Source organism: Balaenoptera physalus (genome assembly GCF_965194825.1).
Source record: "Balaenoptera physalus genome assembly, chromosome: 4".
Lineage (NCBI taxonomy): Eukaryota > Metazoa > Chordata > Mammalia > Artiodactyla > Balaenopteridae > Balaenoptera > Balaenoptera physalus.
The window spans coordinates 105,703,207-105,726,588 of NC_138891.1; the positions used below are offsets into that span (position 1 = coordinate 105,703,207).

Sequence of the window (23,382 nt, forward strand, 5' to 3'; positions counted from 1 at the left end):
CCGGCTTCAGAGGTCAGATCCCAGGGAGAGGACTGGGGTTGGCTGCGTGAACACAGCCTGAAGGGGGCTAGTGCAACACAGCTACTACTCCCGGAGGGAGTCCAGGAAAAAGTCTGGACCTGCCTAAGAGGCAAGAGACCATTGTTTTGGGGTGCACGAAGAGAGGGGATTCAGAGCACTGCCTAAACGAGCTCCAGAGATGGGCTCAAGCCACGGCTCTCAGCGCGGACACCACAGACGATCATGAAACGCTAAGGCTGCTGCTGCAGCCACCAAGAAGCCTGTGTGCAAGCACAGGTCACTATCCACACCTCCCCCACCACCCCGGGAGCCTGTGCAGCCTGCCACTGCCAGGGTCCCGTGATCCAGGGACAACTTCCCCGGGAGAACACATGGCGCACTTCAGGCTGTTGCAATGTCATGCTGGCCTCTGCCGCTGCAGGCTTGCCCTGCATCCGTACCCCTCGCTCCCCCAGGCCTGAGTGAACCAGAGCCCCCTAATCAGCTGCTACTTTAACCCCGTCCTGTCTAAGTGAAGAACAGATGCCCTCAGGGGACCTACATGCAGAGGCGGGTCCAAATCCAAAGCTGAACCCCAGGAGCTGTGAGAACAAAGAAGAGAAAGGGAAATCCTCCCAGCAGCCTCAGGAGCAGTGTATTAAATCTCCACAATCAACTTCATGTACCCTGCATCTGTGGAATACCTGAATAGACAACAAATTATCCCAAAATTGATGCGGTGGACTTTGGGAGCAACGACATATATATTTTTTTCCTTTTTTTGTGAGTGTGTATGTGTATGCTTCTTTGTGTGATTTTGTCTGTATAGCTTTGTTTTTACCATTTGTCCTAGGGTTCTGTCTCTCCATTTTTTTTTTTTTTTTAGTATAGTTTTTAGCGCTTGTTATCATTGATGGATTTATTTTTTCGTTTGGTTGCTCTCTTCTTTCTTTCTTTTTTTTTTATTACTTAATTTTTTTTTTTTTTATTACTTAATTTTTAAATTTTTTCATAATTATGTATTATTTTTTATTTTAATAAGTTTATCTTATTTTCCCTCCCTCCCTCCCTCCCTCCCTCTCCCTCTCTCTCTCTTTCTTTCTTTCTTTTTTTCTCCCTTTTCTTCTGAGCTCTGTGGCTGACAGGGTCTTGGTGCTCTATCCAGGTGTCAGGCCTATGCCTCTGAGGTGGGAGAGTCGAGTTCAAGACATTGGTCCACCAGAGACCTCCCAGCTCCATGTAATATGAAATAGTGAAAGCTCTCCTAGAGATTTCCTTCTCAACGCTAAGACCCAGCTCCACTCAATGTCCAGCACGCTACAGTGCTGGACACCCTATGCCAAACAACTAGCAAGACAAGAACACAACCCCACCCATTAGCAGGGAGGCTGCCTAAAATCATACTAAGGTCACAGACACCCCAAAACACACCACCGGACGCGGACCTGCCCACCAGAAACACAAGATCCAGCCCCATCTACCAGAACACAGGCACTAGTCCCCTCCACCAGGAAGCCTACACAACCCCACTGAAACAACCTTAGCCACTGGGGGCAGACACCAAAAACAACGGTAACTACGAACCTGCAGCCTGTGAAAAGGAGACCCCACACACAGTAAGTTAAGCAAAATGAGAAGACAGAAACACACAGCAGATGAAGGAGCAAGGTAAAAACCCACCAGACCAAACAAATGAAGAGGAAAGAGGCAGTCTACCGAAAAAGAATTCAAAGTAATGATAGTAAAGATGATCCAAAATCTTGGAAATAGAATGGAAAAATACAAGAAACGTTTAACAAGGACCTAGAAGAACTAAAGAGCAAACAAACAATGATGAACACCATAAATGAAATTAAAAATTCTCTGGAAGGAATCAATAGCAGAATAACTGAGGCAGAAGAACGGATAAGGGACCTGGAAGATAAAATAGTGTAAATAACTACTGCAGAGTAGAATAAAGGAAAAAGAATGAAAAGAATTGAGGACAGTCTCAGAGAACTCGGGGACAACATTAAACGCACCAACATTCGAAATATAGGAGTGGCAGAAGAAGAAGAGAAAAAGAAAGGGACTGAGAAAATATTTGAAGAGATTATAGTTGAAAACTTCCCTAATATGGGAAAGGAAATAGTTAATCAAATCCAGGAAGCACAGAGAGTTCCATACAGGATAAATCAAAGGAGTAACACACCAAGACACATATTAATCAAACTATCAAAAATTAAGTACAAAGAAAAAATATTAAAAGCAGCAAGGGAAAAACAACAAATAACATACAAGGGAATCCCCAAGGTTAACAGCTGATCTTTCAGCAGGAACTCTGCAAGCCAGAAGGGAGTAGCAGGACATATTTAAAGTGATGAAAGGGAAAAAAACCTATAACCAAGATTACTCTACCCAGCAAGGATCTCATTCAGATTTGACAGAGAAATTAAAACCTTTACAGACAAGCAAATGCTAAGAGTATTCAGCACCACCAAACCAGCTTTACAACAAATGCTAAAGGAACTTCTCTAGGCAGGAAACACAAAAGAAGGAAAAGACCTACAATAACAAACCCAAAACAATTAAGAAAATGGTAATAGGAACACACATATCGATAATTACCTTAAATGAAAATGGATTAAATGCACCAACCGAAAGACATAGACTGGCTGAATGGATACCAAAAGAAGACCCATATATATGCTGTCAACAAGAGACCCACTTCAGACCTAGGGACACATACAGACTGAAAGTGAAGGGATAGAAAAAGGTATCCCATGCTAATGGAAATCAAAAGAAAGCTGGAGAAGAAATACCCATATCAGGCAAAATAGACTTTAAAATAAAGACTATTACAAGAGGCAAAGAAGGACACTACATAATGATCAAGGGATCAATCCAAGAACAAGACATAACACTTGTAAATATTTATGCACCCAACATAGGAGCACCTCAATATATAAGGCAAATGCTAACAGCCATAAAAGGGGAAATCGACAGTAACACAATCAGAGTAGGGGACTTTAACGCCCCATTTTCACCAATGGACAGATCATCCAAAATGAAAATAAATAAGGAAACACAAGCTTTAAATGAGACATTAAACAAGATGGACTTAACTGATATTCATAGGACATTCCATCCAAAAACAACAGAATACACTTTCTTCTCAAGTGCTCATGGAACATTCTCCAGGATAGATCATATCTTGGGTCACAAATCAAGCCTTGGTAAATTTAAGAAAATTGAAATCGTATCAAGTATCTTTTCCGACCACAATGCTATGAGACTAGATATCAATTACAGGAAAAAATCTGTAAAAATTACAAACAGAGGGAGGCTAAACAATACACTACTTAATAACCAAGAGATCACTGAAGAAATCTAAGAGGAAATCAAAACATACCTAGAAACAAATGACAATGAAAACACGACAACCCGAAACTTATGGGATGCAGCAAAAGCAGTTCTAAGAGGGAAGCTGATAGCAGTACAATCCTACCTCAAGAAACAAGAAATATTTCAAATAAACAACCTAACCTTACACCTAAAGCAATTAGAGAAAGAACAAAAAACCCCTCAAAGATAGCAGAAGGAAAGAAATCATAAAGACCAGATCAGAAATAAATGAAAAAGAAATAAAGGAAACAATAGCAAAGATCAATAAAACTAAAAGCTGGTTCTGTGAGAAGATAAACAAAATTGATAAACCATTAGCCAGACTCACCAAGAAAAAAAGGGAGAAGTCTCAAATCAAAAGAATTAGAAATGAAAAAGGAGAAGTTACAGCTGACACTGCAGAAATACAAAAGATCATGAAAGATTAGGACAGGCAACTATATGCCAAGAAAATGGACAACATGGAAGAAATGGACAAATTTTTAGAAAAGCACAACCTTCCGAGACTGAACCAGGAAGAAACAGAAAATATAAACAGACCAATCACAAGCACTGAAACTGAGACTGTGATTAAAAATCTTCCAACAAACAAAAGCCCAGGACCAGATGGCTTCACAGGCGAATTCTATGTAACATTTAGAGAAGAGCTAACACCTATCTTTCTCAAACTCTTTCAAAATATAGCAGAAGGAGGAACACTCCTAAACTCATTCTATGAGGCCACCATCACCCTGACACCAAAACCAGACAAAGATGTCACAAAGAAAGAAAACTACAGGCCAATATCAGTGATGAACATAGATGCAAAAATCCTCAACAAATTACTAGCAAACAGAATCCAACAGCACATTAAAAGGATCATACACTGTGATCAAGTGGGGTTTATCCCAGGAATGCAATGATTCTTCAATATACGCAAATCAATGTGATACACCATATTAACAAACTGAAGGAGAAAAACCATATGATCATCTCAATAGATGCAGAAAAAGCTTTCGATAAAATTCAACACCCATTTATGAAAAAAACCCTCCAGAAAGTAGGCTAGAGGGAACTTTCCTCAACATAATAAAGGCCATATATGACAAACCCACAGCCAACATCATTCTCAATGGTGAAAAACTGAAACCATTTCCACTAAGATCAGGAACAAGACAAGGTTGCCCACTCTCAGCACTATTATTCAACATAGTTTTGGAAGTTTTAGCCACAGGAATCAGAGAAAAAAAGAAATAAAAGGAATCCAAATCAGAAAAGAAGTAAAGCTCTCACTGTTTGCAGATGACATGATACCATACATAGAGAAACCTAAAGACGCTACCAGAAAACTACTACAGCTAATCAATGAATTTGGTAAAGTAGCAGGATACAAAATTAATGCACAGAAAACTCTTGCATTCCTATACACTAATGATGAAAAATCTGAAACAGAAACTAAGGGAACACTCCCATTTACCATTGCAACAAAAAGAATAAAATACCTAGGAATAAACCTACCTAAGAAGACAAAAGACCTGTATGCAGAAAACTATAAGACACCGATGAAAGTAATTAAAGATGATACAAACAGATGGAGAGATATACCATGTTCTTGGATCGGAAGAATCAACATTGTGAAAATGACTATACTACCCAAAGCAATCTACAGATTCAATGCAATCCCTATCAAACTACCAATGGCATTTTTCACAGAACTAGAACAAGAAAATTCACGATTTGTATGGAAACACAAAAGACCCCGAATAGCCAAAGCAATCTTGAGAAAGAAAAACGGAGCCGGAGGAATCAGACTCCCACACTTCAGACTATACTACAAAGCTACAGTGATCAAGACAGTATGGTACTGGCACAAAAACAGAAATGTAGATCACTGGAACAGGATAGAAAGCCCAGAGATAAACCCACACACATATGGTCACCTTATTTTTGATAAAAGAGGCAAGAATATACAATGGAGAAAAGACAGCCTCTTCAGTAAGTGGTGCTGGGAAAACTGGACAGCTCCATGTAAAAGACTGAAATTAGAATACTCCCTAACACCATACACAAAAATAAACTCAAAATGGATTAAAGGCCTAAATGTAAGGCCAGACACTAGAAGACTCTTAGAGGAAAACATAGGCAGAACACTCTATGACATAAATCACAGCAAGATCCTTTTTGACCCACCTCATAGAGAAATGGAAATAAAAACAAAAATAAACAAATGGGACCTAATGAAACTTAAAAGCTTTTGCACAGCAAAGGAAACCATAAGCAAGACGAAAAGACAACCCTCTGAATGGGAGAAAATATTTGCAAATTAAGAAACTGACCAAGGATTAATCTCCAAGATTTACAAGCAGCTCATGCAGCTCAATATCAAAAAAATCAAACAACCCAATCAAAAAATGTACAGAAGACCTAAATAGACATTTCTCCAAAGAAGATATACAGATTGCCAACAAACACATGAAAGAATCCTGAACATCACTAATCATTAGAGAAATGCAAATCAAAACTACAATGAGGTATCACTTCACACCAGTCAAAATGGTCATCATCAAAAAATCTAAAAACAATAAATGCCGGAGACGGTGTGGAGAAAAGGGAACCCTGTTGCTCTGTTTTTGGCAATGTAAATTGATACAGCCACTATGGAGAACAGTGTGGAGGTTCCTTAAAATACTAAAAATAGAACTACCATACGACCCAGCAATCCCACTACTGGGCATATACCCTGAGAAAACCATAATTCAAAAAGAGTCATGTACCACAGTGTTCACTGCAGCTCTATTTACAATAGCCAGGATATGGAAGCAACCTAAGTGCCCATCGACAGATGAATGGATAAAGAAGATGTGGCACATATATACAATGAAATATTACTCAGCCACAAAAAGAAACGAAATTGAGATATTTGTAGTGAGGTGGATGGACCTAGAGTCTGTCATACAGAGTGAAGGAAGTCAGAAAGAGAAAAACAATAGTGTATGCTAACACATATATATGGAATCTAAAAAAAAAAATGGTTATGAAGAACCTAGGGGCTGGACAGGAATAAAGACGCAGACAGAGAATGGACTTAAGGACAAGGGGAGGGGGAAGGGTAAGCTGGGACGAAGTGACAGAGTGGCGTGGACTTGTATATACTACCAAATATAAAATAGATATAGCTAGTGGGAAGCAGCTGCATAGCACAGGGAGAGCAGCTCAGTGCTTTGTGACCACCTAGAGGGGTGGGATAGGGCGGGTGGGAGGGAGACACAAGAGGGACGAGATATGGGGATATATGTAAATGCATAGCTGATTCACTATGTTATACAGCAGAAACTAACACACCATTGTAAAGCAATTATACTCCAATAAAGATGTTAAAAACAAAAAAAACCAGACACCGGAAAAAAAAAAAAGAACTGCTTTTGCTGTATCCCATAAGCTTTGATATGTTGTATTTCCATTTTCATTTTTCTTAAGGTATTTTAAAATTTTTCTTTGACTTGTTCTTTGACCCACTGACTGTCAGTAAGAATGTTGTTTAATCTCCACATATTTGTGAATTTTCCAGTTTTCTTCTTGTAATTGATTTCTATTTCCATACCATTGTGGTCAGAAAAGATGCTTGAAATGATTTCAGTTTTCTAAATGTACTAAGACTTGTTTTATGGACTAACATGTGATCCATCCTATGCATTTGAGAAGAGTGTGTATTCTGTTGCTTTTGGATGGAATATTCTGTATGTCTGTTAAGTACAACTGGTTTAAAGTGTCGTTCAAAGCCAATGGTTCCTAACTGATTTTGTCTGGATGATCTATCCATTGATGAAAAGTGGGGTATTAAAGTCCCTTACTATATTATATTGCTTGTCTATTTCTCCCTTTAGGTCTCTTAATATTTGCTTTATGTATTTAGGTGCATCTGGGGGAATTTCTTTTAAGATTTCTGCATAAGGAGCAATGAGCAAAATTTTGTCAAATTTTCAACAACTACAGATGTATTTCGTATATGTTTTGTTTTTGTTTTCTTTTTCTTCTTACTTCAGTCCACAGTGAAAGCTGACAGTATAATGTTGTAGTCTAGTTCTATGAACCAAAGCTAGCAGGGGAAGGAAGGAAAAGTTAAAATGTTCAGATCTGTAGTTTTTCAGGGATCTGACTGAGCATAAAATTAAGACATTCAAATATTAGAAAAATTCAAACATGTATTTACTTCCTTCATAATGACTATATACATGTTCTTCTAAAGAATAACACCGATCTTCCTGATAGCAGCAGAAATAGTAACACCTCTTAGTCTACTGCTTTTTCACTCTAGTTTTACTGTATCCACACTGATCAAGGCAATTATCAAGCTTTCCTTCCTTTAGTTAGATCAGAAAAAAATAAATACCATTTTTAAAACTACACACATACATCCTTCTAGATTTTGATACATAGTATGGGTGAGAAGAGAGTATGTCATCATCCGATCACTTTTCACTTCTGCCAATACAAATATACCACTTAACAATCCCTGTATCTCTTTGTCATTAAAATACTCTCAACTACTTCACTCCAAAATTAACAAAATGAGTAATAAAAACCAAAATTACAAGGAAAAAAGACACCAGTCCACAACTGGCACCAAATGAAATGTTGAGCATCTACACACAGCCAATATAAATAAATGCACATACGTTTGTCTAATTTGACTTTAAATGCAACAAATCCTGAAAACAACATATCCTAATGAAATAGTAAAGAAAAACAAAACAATGTTGAGAGAAGTTAGTAAGGGAATTTAATTAAGACCGCCAATGGCCTCAAAAAGGAAGACATCTCTTCCTTAGAGAGAGAAAACAAAGAAATAGGCTAGACAGCCTTGATTTCTCTATAAAATAAACAAGGTTCGCCTTCCACAAATGATTAGTAAAGATGATGGACACAAAATTGGAGACGGTTTTGAATAAGTGTTGGTCAAAATAATTGAAGAGTCTAACCTTACACCTAAAGGAACTAGAGAAAAAAGAACAAACAAAACCCAAAGTTAGTAGAAGGAAAGAAATATTAAAGATCAGAGCAGAAATAAATGAAATAGAAACAAAGAAAACAATAGCAAAGATCAATAAAACTAAAAGCTGGTTCTTTGAGAAGATAAACAAAATTGATAAACCATTTGCCAGACTCATCAAGAAAAAGAGGGAGAGGACTCAAATCAATAAAACTAGAAATGAAAAAGGAGAAGTTACAACAGACACCGCAGAAATACAAAGCATCCTAAGAGACTACTACAAGCAACTCTATGCCAATAAAATGGACAACTTGGAAGAAATGGACAAATTCTTAGAAAGGTATAACCTTCCAAGACTGAAATAGGAAGAAATAGAAAATATGAACAGACCAATCACAAGCAGTGAAATTGAAACTGTGATTTAAAATCTTCCAACAAACAAAAGTCCAGGACCAGATGGCTTCACAGGTGAACTCTATCACACATTTAGAGAAGAACTAACACCCTTCTCAAACTCTTCCAAAAAACTGCAGAGGAAGAACACTCCCAAACTCATTCTATGAGGCCACCATCACCCTGATACCAAAACCAGACAAAGATACTACAAATAAAGAAAATTACAGACCAATAGCACTGATGAATATAGATGTAAAAATCCTCAACAAAATACTAGCAAACAGAATCCAACAACACATTAAAAGGTTCATACACCACGATCAAGTGGGATTTATCCCAGGGATGCAAGGATTCTTCAATATACGCAAATCAATCAATGTGATACACCATATTAACAAACTGAAGAAGAAAAACCATATGATCATCTCAATAGATGCAGAAAAAGCTTTTGACAAAATTCAACACCCATTTATGATAAAAACTCTCCAGAAAGTGGGCATAGAGGGAACCTACCTCAATATAATAAAGGCCATATACGACAAACCCACAGCAAACATCATTCTCAATGGTGAAAAACTGAAAGGATTTCCTCTAAGATCAGGGACAAGACAAGGATGTCCACTCTCACCACTATTATTCAACATAGTTTTGGAAGTCCTGGCAAATAGCCAGGCAATCAAATAACCATGGCAATCAGAGAAGAAAAAGAAATAAAAGGAATACAAATTGGAAAAGAAGTAAAACTGTCACTGTTTGCAGATGACATGACACCATACATAGAGAATCCTAAAGATGCCACCAGAAAACTACTAGAGCTGGTCAATGAATTTGGAAAAGTTGCAGGATACAAAATTAATGCACAGAAATCTCTTGCATTCCTATACACTAATGATGAAAAATCTGAAAGTGAAATTAAGGAAACACTCCCATTTACCACTGCAACAAAATACCTAGGAATAAACCTACCTAGGGAGACAAAAGACCTGATGAAAGAAATTAAAGATGATACAAACAGATGGAGAGATATACCATGTTCTTGGATTGGAAGAATCAATATTGTGAAAATGACTATACTACTCAAAGCAATCTACAGATTCAATGCAATCTCTATCAAATTGCTAATGGCATTTTTTACAGACTAGAACAAAAAATCTTAAAATTTGTGTGGAGACACAAAAGACCCCGAATAGCCAAAGCAGTCTTGAGGGAAAAAAAAGGAGCTGGAGGAATCAGACTCCCTGACTTCAGACTATACTACAAAGCTACAGTAATCAAGACAATATGGTACTGGCACAAAAACAGAGATATAGAGCAATGCAACAGGATAGAAAGCCCAGAGATAAACCCACACACCTATGGTCAACTAATCTATGGCAAAGGAGGCAAGGATATACAGTGCAGAAAAGACAGTCTCTTCAATAAGTGGTGCTGGGAAAACTGGACAGCTACATGTAAAAGAATGAAATTAGAACACTCCCTAACACCATACACAAAAATAAACTCAAAATGGATTAGAGACCTAAATGTAAGACCGGGCGCTATAAAACTCTTAGAGGAAAACATAGGAAGAACACTCTTTGACATAAACCACAGCAAGATCTTTTTTGATCCACCTCCTAGAGTAATGGAAATAAAAACAAAAATAAACAAATGGGACCTACTGAAACTTAAAAGCTTTTATAAAGCAAAGGAAACTACAAGCAAGACGAAAAGACATCCCTCAGAATGGGAGAAAATATTTGCAAACGAATCAATGGACAAAGGATTAATCTCCAAAATATATAAACAGTTCATGCAGCTGAATATTAAAAAAACAAACAACCCAATCAAAAAATGGGCAGAAGACCTAAACAGACAGTTCTCCAAAGAAGACATTCAGATGCCCAAGAAGCACATGAAAAGCTGCTCAACATCACTAATTATTAGAGAAATGCAAATCAAAACTACAATGAGGTATCACCTCACACCAGTTAGAATGGGCATCATCAGAAAATCTACAAACAAATGATGGAGAGGGTGTGGACAAAAGGGAACACTCTTGCACTGTTGGTGGGAATGTAAATTGATACAGCCACTATGGAGAACAGTATGGAGGTTCCTTAAAAAAATAAAAATTGAATTACCTTATGACCCAGCAATCCCACTACTGGGCATATACCCAGAGAAAACCATAATTCAAAAAGATACATGCACCCCAATGTTCACTGCAGCACTATTTACAATAGCCAAGTCATGGAAGCAACCTAAATGCCCACCGACAGATTAATAGATAAAGAAGATGTGGTACATATATACAATGGAATATTACCCAGCCATAAAAAGGAATGAAATTGGGTCATTTGTAGAGACGCGGATCAATCTAGAGACTGTCATACAGAGTCAAGTAAGTTAGAAAGAGAAAAACAAATATCGTATATTAACACATATATGTGGAACCTAGAAAAATGGTACAGGTGAACCGGTTTGCAGGGCAGAAACTGAGACACAGATGTAGAGAACAAACGTAAGGACACCAAGCTGGTAAAGCGGCGGGGATGGTGGTGGTGGTGCTGTGATGAATTGGGAGATTGGGATTGACATATATACACTGATGTGTATAAAATGGATGACTAATAACCTGCTGTATAAAAAAATAAATAAAATAAAATTCAAAAAAAAATAATTGAAGAGTCAGGAAGTAATAAGAGTTGTTACATGTTGTAGAGAAAGGATATACGTACTGATTGGGGCCTACAAGACTAACACCTTTTGTGGGGCCTGGCACCACTGAAAAAAAATGGCACTTTAGAATTAGCCTTTCTTCCTCTGATTTCTAGGCTGTCTCCTAAATTAGTTGAAGCCTGGACTTAAGTTATAAATGTAATCGAATAAAACATGGTTTAATATAGTAAAGACTGAAGTTAGGCACAAATTCGAAGAAATATGGTACAATTCAGCAACATAATCAGAAAGGGTCACTGATCTCTCATGTAATACGTGTGGCCCATGATTGTCTAGTCACTCTAAACAAGAGGCTGAGTATACCCACTTTGTTCCATGAAAAAGAAGGCCCTTTGGTCTTCTCTCCCTATGCAACTTGACATATATACTTTTAGTGTTTGCCACTGCGTATACTAAATGCTACTAGCTGAACTGTTCCCTCCTTCAGTGGACTGTGTGGGTCCTTGTGGACCTAACGGCTGCCAGGCAAATTACTACTTCCATTACTGAACCCTGCCTGGAATGCTGAAATCTATGAACGTTTACTTTCCACCTGGCTAAAAGAGGCTAGAAAGGCAGCATTAAAGCTTGCTTTTATGTAAAACTTATAAAGTCTATGTTCTCTGCCTGAAGGTCCGTTTAGTTTCAGGGTGTTTGGCTTTGCTCTACCTGGAAAACTTAGAAATCAGTATTTAACCAATCTAAAACAAGAACACAACAGGAAAAATAAACAGTCAGAACTTAAGTAACTCAGATTTGCAAAAGCCCCCTAACTTCTCAGGCCTCAGTTTTCTTATCTATAAAAAAGGAATTAATTTGAGGTCCTTTTTAGTACCAACACATACATACATACACAGCAAAATCTTCATTTCTTTAGAAAATACAGCTTACAAGGAGAGTCAACCCAGGTAAAATTATAATTAGTCAATTTAAGACAATTCTCTACATAACTATTCATTTCCATAAAATTTTAAAAAACACTCAGGTATGAATAAAAACAGAATCCAGTTTCCTTCTCTGTAAAGAACATCTTGGAAAAAGTGTAGTTTTTAGAATCTCCCAGTCTACAGAAGGCAGATCTTCACATACGTATTGATTTACAAGGTGGGTATAGGTTTTTACGAAGGTAGATATACAGACCAGACAAAACTACCAGAGAATATAGTAGTTTTATGCTTAACATATAACATATATTTTATACACATATATTATACATATATATATTAGCATGAGACAGAATGTTATAAACATTACTTCTTTAGCTCACCTATATATTTTTTAAGTGAATAAAACTTTTAAAATACACTATATATATCATAAACAAGAATTCTACAAATAGATATGAGTTATAATGAAATCCATTAATAACCTGACATCCTGTCCAGGCACCTTGAACATTCTGTTTGCCATTCCTGGGAGTCTCTTTTGCTCCTTCATCTAATTTACTCCCATCATTCCTTCAGAGCTCAGCTCAAGTTTTAGTTCACCGAGCAAAATTTTCCCTGACAGGGAAAGGTCCCCAGTTAAACTCTCTCACTGTACCCTATAATTCTTTCATACTTAACAATACATACTAGTGGAGCTGCCTGTGTAATATCTTTTAGCTCTGTAAGGTCTTTAAAACAAGGACTCACCAGTCTTATTTTCTATTTTATCTCTAGAACCAAGCACAGAGATTTACAGAATGAATGAATGAATAATTATGGAATAATTGTTAGAAGAATTTTCTGGCTTAAATATTTCAATAAAATAGAACACTGTTCCAGACTCACTAACTCTTTTAATGGCACCACCATACGGCCATTTCCCCATTTTTCTTCTGGTATTAAAAGTACCATTATCGGGCTTCCCTGGTGGCGCAGTGGTTGAGAATCTGCCTGCCAATGCAGGGGACACGGGTTCGAGCCCTGGTCTGGGAGGATCCCACATGCCGCGGAGCGGCTGGGCCCGTGAGCCACAATTACTGAGCCTGCGCGTCTGGAGCCTGTGCTCCGCAACAGGAGAGGCCGCGATGGTGAGAGGTCCGCGCACCGTGATGAAGAGTGGCCCCCACTTGCCGCAACTGGAGAAAGCCCTCGCACAGAAACGAAGACCCAACACAGCCTAAATAAATTAATTAATTAATATTAAAAAAAAATGGAGTATCATTAATAATAACTAAGTATTAAATGCTTATTCTGTGCCAGGCCTTGCGCTAAGTGCTAATCAAATATTAAAAAAAAAAAAAAAAACTACCATTATCTTTTCCACTAAAGTAAATTCAAATAATGCAGAAAGTTTTCTTTATTAGAAACATTACTATTTAACAAACCACTAAGATAATTTACTTTCTTTTGCCCAGCGCTGTCCATCTTAGATAAGATTTACCTTTGCTTAATACATTATTCTTTTCATGAGCAGTAGTAAAAAAAAAAAAAAAAAAGCGAGCAAGCAGTGAAACGTAAGTCAACAAATGACTTAATTTTTTTTTAAAAAAGTACTTTTGAAAGCCTTAAAAACATTTTCACATTACAACACAAAAGTTAATAAGATTATACAGATGAAAAGGGGGAAATATCCAAATAGGCACTGAATCAAGAACAATACTTCTTGCTTACAAATAATGTATTTCTTTTAATACTTATTTATTTTCCTCAGAAATCAGCAGAGAATAATTGAAACTGCTTCGGTAGCTTTCAAAATATCATATAAAAATATTCTTTGTAGTGACATCCATTATTTTTGTCTACTTAGCCAGCTCTCCTTCACATTACCACATTCACTTCTTGAGGAAACTGCTTATCCCTCCAACATTTCTATGGTCCTCGCAGGGCTGCCAACGTAGTATCCTCCTTTCCCCTAGCCATGAGGTGGGCTTGCTATCAGATAGCCAAAAATCTTACCATACTCTTCTCAACAGAGTGATTAGTTCAAGCAATAGGCACATAACCTCAGCCAGGCCTGAGTTCCCAAAATATTTTGGGGAATAGAAGTGGGAGCAGAGGGTTTCTTCTCCCTTGGTTAATAAAGTAAACTTAATCCCAGAATTGTTAACAGCCCTGAGAGAATGAAGCCAAAAAAGGAATGATGGAAAGGAAGAGAACAATTCTAGATATTTTATTCTCTAGATTCGGGAAATCCTGAAACTAGTTCTACTCCTTGCTTTTCCATGATTGAGTCACCTAATAAATCCCTCCAAGCCCTTCTCTTTTTGTTTAAACTAGGCTGGGTAGGATTTGTCAATTATAATCAAGAAGTCCTAATACTTCCCATATTCATTTAGGCATCGCAAAAAAAAATCTATTTTTTAAAAATAATACATATATTTTTAAAACTGCTGTCCTCTTACAAGTCTAAATAATGTTATATTCTAAACTCTTTTCCCCTCCCATAATTTTTTTTCAGCTTTACTAGGGTATAATTGACAAATAGAAACTGTATATATTTAAGATATACAAATTGATACATAGTGAAATGATCACCACAATTAAGCTGGTTAACATATCCATCACTTCACATAGCTTCTACAACTTTAAATATATATAAACTTTTAAAGAAGCACAGTGTACATGCACCCTTTACAATTTTTATGCATATATGTAAATCAAAAAAACATAAAAGTTCACATATATTAAATTTACACACCTTCAATATTTAAAAATGCTAAGTGTATAGAAAGGCTTCAACACTCTCTCTCACTGCCAATGACCCAGAGTTAACAACTTTCAGTATTTTTAATAGCTGGTGATAATAAGCTTTGCTAGTATTTCTTGATTTACCAATTTTAAATATTATCTCTTAACTTCCTGCTGTGATAGAAGATAATTAAACTCCTCAAACAAGTACATCCTCCCAACAGTTATTCATTATTACTTCCTCTATTATTTATCTTTGTAACTTTACTTACACCTTTATTTATGGTTTCATGTACTGACACTCCATTTTGTAAAATAAGAATTTTAAGGAAGGATATTAGTGCCCTTGTCCTTCACTTTCAACTTGCAATTTCCATCAAATAGTCTTATATTGAAAGGTTAATAATTGTCCTCGGTTCTGTAACGATAATTATTTTTGTGCTTTAAAAGTTTGAAGTCAATAAGCATCATTTACATGAAGAAAACTATATATAAATAACATTCAGTGCATATCTAAGTAGTTTGCTATGACTCTGTGTCCTTTCCTGTTCAGATTATTTTTTCTAATTGCTTTTTTATTTCCTTTGCCTTGTCTACTTTTATCACTACCTTAAATGGTTCCAAATGCTCAAGGTTAGTTTCAAGTCTCCATTTTTACTGGATATTCCCCTCTTGGAGGTGACATATCTGTAAGACCTACTATTTAGCAGTGACCCTGGAACTTCTCTTCCGTCTATCTTAAGTAAAAGCTACTGTTTTCTAGATCCATTGTCATCTGGTCTTTTTATATTATACCCCATTTTTCTGGAGTACATTCTTTAATAACTTCCCAAGAAAGAGTATGTGGACAAATCAATCTCCTAGGTCCTTACATGCCTGGAAATATTGTTTCTACTCTCACACTTCACTGACAGTTTGAATGAGTATAAAATTCTACACTGAAAATAATTTTTCTTCAAAACTTCAGAGACATTGATTCATTATATTCTACCACCCACTGTTGGTTGTATGAAAACCAATATCAATCTGATGTTTGTTCCTTTGTAGGTGACCTAGTTTTTTCTCTCTAGAAGGTGTTCAAATCTGTTTTTTCATTCTTGGTATTTTCAAATTGCAAAATGATGTATTTAGCTGAGTATTTTTTATATTCATTGTGCTGAGCACTTCTTGGGCTCTTTCGGTCTGGAAGTTTATGACTTTTATTTCTGGGAAATTCTTTTATTATATATTTATTTGAAAATTTCCTCCAACATATATTCTCTAAATTCTTTTTCTGGAACTTCAGCTAGTTAAATAATGAACCTCCTACATGAAGTCACTGTATCAGTTTTTTTCTGAGCATTCCTTCACTTTGGTTTTGTTTTACATTCTGGATTATTTCTTCAACTTTACCTTGCAACTTTCCTACAGAATTTTAAATTTTAACCATCACATTTTTTTAATTTCCACAAACTTATTTTTGGTATCTCTTTATTCCTGTCACACAGCATGATATGTTGATGTTTTAATGTCCTACAAATCTTCTCAACTCTCTGAAAATGCTAATTATAGATTTTCTCTCTCCTTTTTTTCATGTTGAAGGCATTCCCCAAATGTATGATGATTCTTGAATATCCATTAATATCTAAGAATAAAGCCACAAGCAGTTTAACTGGGAGCCCTGTGAGCATGTCTAGAGTTTGGTGACTGGTAAGTTTTTCTTTAGGGTAATTAAGTGATTAGGTAGCTGTCTCAAGAAGAACCCTTAATTGCCAGAATACAAAGGTCACTGCTCCAAAGTCATTTAATTTCATTAGTGAAAAAAAGAAAGTATCAATGCTGTTTCCCCACCCTACCCAGGCCCTAGGGTCTGGTGAATGGCCTGAATGAAAAAACTGCAATTAACTCCTTTATCTGTATTCTCCGGAAGTGTCTCATTCCCTACTCTCTATTTCATACCTTGAATGTTCAAATTCTATACCTCCCTAGGATTCCAAGGGGAAGGAGGCAGGACAGATGGTCTTCCTCCTATCTTATAAGGCAGAGGATAATTTTGTTTTATATGCTACCCAGAGTTTCAAAAAATGTTTTACAAATAATAAAGTATATACACCTACATAAAAATAAATATATAAAACAAGAGTTTCACAAAATAATACTTATCCCATGAGACACACTCTGATACTTTCTATTGTATTTTGTAATGTTGATAAATGAATTCACAACCCACTAATGTGATGTGAGTGTAATGTGAGGAACAAAAAAAAAAAAAATTAAGTTGTGACTTGCTCTGACATGTTTCAAAGACACTCCTCTATCTGTTTTCTTTCCCAAAGAAAGTTGTTGAGATCTTTTCATTCACTGATGACTCTTCTCTATTTTCTTTTCACTGTATTTCCCTCTTTTACTTCTTTACTATTTTAGTAGGATCTAGGAGGGCAAAAAGGATAAATACAAGTGCTCAGTTTGTGATCTTTAGCGCAAAGTCCTTTACAAGTATTTTTAAAAACCAAAGTTTCCGGGCTTCCCTGGTGGCGCAGTGGTTGAGAACCTGCCTGCCAATGCAGGGGACACGGGTTCGAGCCCTGGTCTGGGAAGATCCCACATGCCGCGGAGCGGCTGGGCCCGTGAGCCACAGTTACTGAGCCTGCGCGTCTGGAGCCTGTGCTCCACAACAAGAGAGGCCGCGATAGTGAGAGGCCCGCGCACCGCGATGAAGAGTGGCCCCCGCTTGCCGCAACTGGAGAAGGCCCTCGCACAGAAACGAAGAGCCAACACAGCCATAAATAAATAAATAAACAAATACTTTAAAAAAAAAAAAAACAAAAAACAAAGTTTCCTAACCTCTTTCTGGCTCGATTTAAGATCCCTCTGCTAACTATGATGGCCTCAATTGCTGCTGGGATTTACCATTAAAGTTTGCCAAGGGAATCTGGGGAATTAAAAAGGAAAGGAAAGTGCCAGTAGTAAACCTAAGAATCTATATAACAATTCCACTTAACTCTAAAGCTAAAAGCAAAATTGTGGTTAAATGTTCAAAATTAAACCTAAACACTTAAATGAAGAAATAGAAATCTTTTTGAGGGAAGACTTTAGGAAAGGTTCCTTCTGCAGAGAAAATAAGCAAAAACCAGTTCTCAAATATATCAAGAAAATACTTTCATAAGAAGTAAAGAGTACTTACAAAGCAAGGCTACTCAAAACATATTGTACGTGCTCACATTCATCTGGGAATGATGCACTGGCTGATGTAAAACAGCAAAGTGCAGTCTGAAGAACCTGAAGCTGTGGCAAAGGGACCTGCCATCTTCCAGCATAATCTTCAACCACCTGATAGGGAAGCAATCCAAAAAGTACATTATTAGAGAAAATGTTAAATTTGGATAAAACTTACCAGATAAATTAAAACATTAGTTCAGCATGAACACATGATTTAGGAGGGGGAAAAAGTTCTTTATTGTTTAGTTTCATGGTATACATCTGAAAATAAAATGAACTATTATTTGAAAATGTGGAAAAGAAATATAGTATATAAATGACCACACGGTTCAACTGCCAAATCTTTACCAAATGTTGTAACAAATGCCTTCACGTCCTATATCTAGTTTTTGTCAAAATGCCGATTATCAAACATTAAAATAGCTAGACAGTAGACTATAGTAATAAAGAAAATTAGAAATGAGCATGCATTATTATTATCATTATTATTTACAAGACTGAACTCTAAACATTCTGGCAACAAATGAGTATTATAGTGGTGTGATACTGATTAGGAAAGTTTAAACTGTACCATACTGAGGAGGAAAAGAATACAGAATAAAATCAGTCTTGGCTCTGTCACTTAACTAGTTTTATGAATTGGGTATGTCATCTTCCTTCTCTATGCATTAGTTTCCTCACCATAAAATGGAGATAATAATGCTTATCTTGCAGATTTACTCTGAAGCTAAATTGGGAATAATTTATGAGAAAACATTTTAGAACTGTCAATTGCTGTAAAATGTTAATTATGATCTCTCATATGCAAGACTGCTGTATTAAAACTATTATATTCTAGAAATTCATCTTATAAAACAGGTTGGCAAACTATGGCATATAGGCCAAATTCAGCCTGCTACACATTTTTGCATGACCTACAAGCTAAGAAATGGATGTTACATTTTCAAGTGGTTGAAAAAAACATTTTGTGATGTATGAAAATCACATGAAGTTCAAATTTCAATGTCCATAAAGTCTTATTGAAACATAACCAGGTTCATCCATTTACATATTATTTATGGCTGCTTTCCTGCTACAACAGGTTGAGTAGTTGTGACAGAAATCATATGGCTCACAAAGTCTAGAATATTTAATATCTGACCCTTTACAGAAAAAGTTTGCCAACTCCTGATTTAAAAGCTGGTAAAACTAGAGCAGAGTAGAAAAGCCAAGAACATTCAGAGCTCAAGGACTTTTCATACTAATCACTTCCTGTTGGAGATAATTTTCCATGAGTCTCTTGTATTTCCACAGTTTTTTAAAAGAGGCCCTGACTGCCTTCATCCTTTCAAAGATGTTTATAGGAAACAGCCTTGAAAAATAGAGATGATATCCATGATGCCCCTGTCCAAAGCAATGTGTCTCTCTGGAGCAAAGGTCAGGCAGATATGCTTGCAGACCATTATAAAAGATTAGGACTCCCTAAGCTTGGGGTTCGTAAGCTGTGATATAAACTTACTATGAGTTCAGGATCCACCTGGGCCACTCACATCACCTTTGTGACACTTGAGGGGCAAAGGGAACCATCATGAACTTGAAGCACATGCTGCTTGCTGTGCCATGAGTAACAGAGTCTGCTATCTCTGACCCAGGAGTTTCATGTCTTGGGCCAGCATTTGTGAAACTGTGGCAATCTACCTTAGATAAAATCCCAGACCCTTCACAGTTGTTTGACAATTCCAAATTGCATTACCAGGTGTCTAGCATGTCTCCAATGTTTCTAGGAACATGTATGGATAAAGAAGAAAGCAAGAGAGTATTAGCTCTGTGAACTTGTATCCCCCTTCTGTATCTAGTAGTCCTTACTAGCTGGGAAGTAAAAACTACTAGTAACTATGATGACTCCAAGTAGGACAAATTTTTCCAAACCACCACAGGCAAAAAAAAAAAAAAAAAAGAAGAGGAGAAGAAGGTTAGATAAATGGTGGTTTCCTGGCTTTAAATTTTCCCTTCACTAAAGTGTTTGACCACCTTTATTGCCTCTTTTTGGCCCCCACAACACCATTCTGGTGCCACATAAAGAACAGGTACCTAACAGACTCACATTTTTTCTACCTTTAATCCCAAATAGTTTGCCCTAATACATTTCTACTTACAACCTTATTCACTTCCTATTTATGGGCTGGGTTTACCTCCTTAGAAAAGAAGCTTTCTACTTTCTCAGGTTCTATTCTCATTGTAGCTTCCCTCATTCACCAAGATTCGGCTATTAATACCCTGCCTGATCCAGCTGAGCCCAAACCTAACACAATAAAAGTACTAGTGCACAACACCTCCAGTAGGTTTCCCACAATACCCTTGAAGGGACATAAACAAAACTGGCTGAAATTTACATACAGTTGGCCCTCAGTATCTGTGGAGGATTGGTTCCAGGATCCCCCACCCCATACCAAAATCTGCAGATGCTCAAGTCCTTTATATAAAATAATGTATTTGCATATAACCTACACACATCCTCTCGTATACTTTAAATCATCTCTAGATTACTTATAATACCTAATACAATGTAAATACTATGTAAATAGTTGAAGCGCATAGCAAATTCAAGTTTTGTGTTTTGGAACTTTCTGGAATTTTCTTTCCAAGTATTTTTGATCCACAGTTGGTTGAATCCACAGATGTGGAACCCACAGATACAGACGGCTGACTGTATCTTCTTACACTGTTTAATGTCATGCCAGACACTAATAATTCACTGTAACATTCATTATAACACTACTTTTTAAATATTTTCCTTAAAATATGTAAAACTATACATTACATTGTCTTTTTACTTTGAAAGTTTTCTCCTGCATTATAACTGTTATCATAAGCACTCAGGTAATGAGAGCTGATACCATGACATCATAATCTGAATGTGCTCTACCAGGTCATTGTGCAGTGAGCAACACATCTTACATTTGTCACTTTCTTTGGTATTCTAATAAGTAACAGTTTTTACTGTTACTATGTAAAGAACTGCTGTATAATTACATTCTTAAGAACATCATCCAAATTACTACAGACTGAAATGTGTCCTCCTAAAGTTCATGTATTGAAGTCTTAACCCCAGTGTGACAGTATCTGGACATAGGACTCTTAGGAAGTAATTTAGGTTAAATGATGTCATAAGGAAGGGGTCCTAATCAGATAGTATTGGTGGCCTTATAACAAGAGGAAGAGAGGAGAGATCTTTCTGTCCCTCTACATGCATGCACTGAGGAAAGGCCATGGTGAGGCCATAGAGAGAAGGCAGCAGTCTGTAAGCCAGGAAGAGCGTCTTTGCCAGAACTCGACCATGCTGGCACCCTGATCTCAGACTTCTAGCCTCAAGAACTGAGAAAATAAATTTCTATTGTCTAAGCTGCCAAGTCTGTGATATTTTGTTATGGCAGCCAGAGCTGCCTAATACACAAATGTATAAAAATAATACAAACGTAGCAGTCTAGGAACCCCTAAAGTATCACATAAAGTGATTGACTAAAATATGATTATCTGTTTCTTAACTGAATTCTCCTTTTTTCTATTGTAACAATGAAGACTACCAAACACTAGTTTGTCACTGAGCAAACAATCCTCTTGATTTCTAAACCCAGGTAATAATAGACTAGATCATTAACACAGTTATCACACATGACTTTACTTCTGTTAGCTGGCCATTCACATCCCTGTCATTTTCCTACCTGAAACCTCCCATTGGCATCAACTTTCATTATATCAAACACTTCACAGGTGTCAGTGGAGCTGTTCACTAATGTTAACTTCATTACTTGTTTACAGTGAATCCACCCACTTTTAAAATCTGACTTACAAACCATGGCCATGATAGTATGTGATTAGCCACATCACAACTACCTTCCATTCTAAGAGCTTCAAAAAATGCCTATAATACATGCCAATCTATGCACTGAATAAATCTTGTTAATCTTCTAAATACCTAAAATAAACATTGTAAGAAACATTAAGGTAGCCTTTTCCCCACCCCCTTTCAGTATGATTAGGTTATTCATTTGTAATATACCTACTATATATATATATATATATATATATATATATATATATATATATATATATATATATATATATATATTTTCCTAGCTCTGTCCATTGAGAGGGCCACAGAGCAATGACACCTCAGTAGCAACATACACACTTAGGGCCCAAATCTTGGTTTCTAAACACTATTCTCCAATATGAGGAAATTGGGGCTCCTCAGGCACAAGGAACTTGGGCTGCTCAAGCCCTCCTCCGGCAGGGATGGAACAGGGAAAATACCAAGATAGGACTAAGTAATGAAATGCTGAAACAGTGATGGAATATAAGAACACGGGAGCCAACCTGAAGGTGCTCCGAGCAGTTAAAGCTAGAACAATTTGAGCAACAAAATAAATGATGATAGTATTGGACTTCAATCCATGGAACCAGATAAATATCCATGAGTCCCTACAAATAATCAAATTAATCAATAAGTGTAAGAGACAGCTCTTCCTCACAGAAGAAGACTAATTAATAAACATAGAACAAAAGAGAGAAATAGAGAATCACCATTAGGCAAATACTGTACACAGCAATGAATGTTGCAGACAAGATCCATGCAACAATGCTAATATTAGTGGGTGAAAAGTTTGAGGAGATGCAGGATTTGCAGTTTCAAAGCATCTCCCGCAAGACCGTTATCAGCTACAAACAGATAGCAACTTTAGAGTGGAGAAACCCCACAGACACAAACTTAACAAAGTCATCAAGGTAATATCACCAATAAGTAATAAAGCATATTATTACCATAAATCTCTTGATATGAAGCTCCAAGAAATACAAAAGCATTTTTGTGGTACTTTTGCCAAAAATGCATAAACTCATTCCAATCATGAGAAATCATCAAACAAACCCAAATTGTAGGATATTGTACCAAAAAAATTGATCAGTACTCTTCAAACATGTTAAGGTCATGAAAGGAAAAACTGAAGAACTGTTACAGAATGAAACAGACTAAGGAGAAATAATAATTAAATACAATGTGAGATCAGAAATAACACCCTGGAACAGAAAAAGAGCATTGGTGGAAAACCAGTGAAAAGTATCACTCCCAGAAGACTCTCATCT

At 36.7% G+C, this 23,382-nt stretch overlaps 1 protein-coding gene and 1 long non-coding RNA gene across 5 annotated transcripts in view; one reads left to right on the top strand and one right to left on the bottom strand.

Moving 5' to 3' along the window:
• LOC309660211 overlaps nt 1-23,382 on the top strand; it is a 385,318-nt gene that overhangs the window by 266,456 nt on the left and 95,480 nt on the right. The gene's annotated exons all lie outside the window — the stretch shown is intronic.
• The window catches only part of ZNF654 (zinc finger protein 654), a 91,455-nt gene that overhangs the window by 51,045 nt on the left and 17,028 nt on the right, over nt 1-23,382 (bottom strand). For all 4 annotated transcript variants that reach the window (XM_082460329.1, XM_082460331.1, XM_082460330.1 and 1 more), the window contains exon 2: nt 18,227-18,372. In XM_082460329.1, the coding sequence (XP_082316455.1) occupies nt 18,227-18,372 (146 nt within the window). The remainder of the gene's footprint in view (nt 1-18,226; nt 18,373-23,382) is intronic.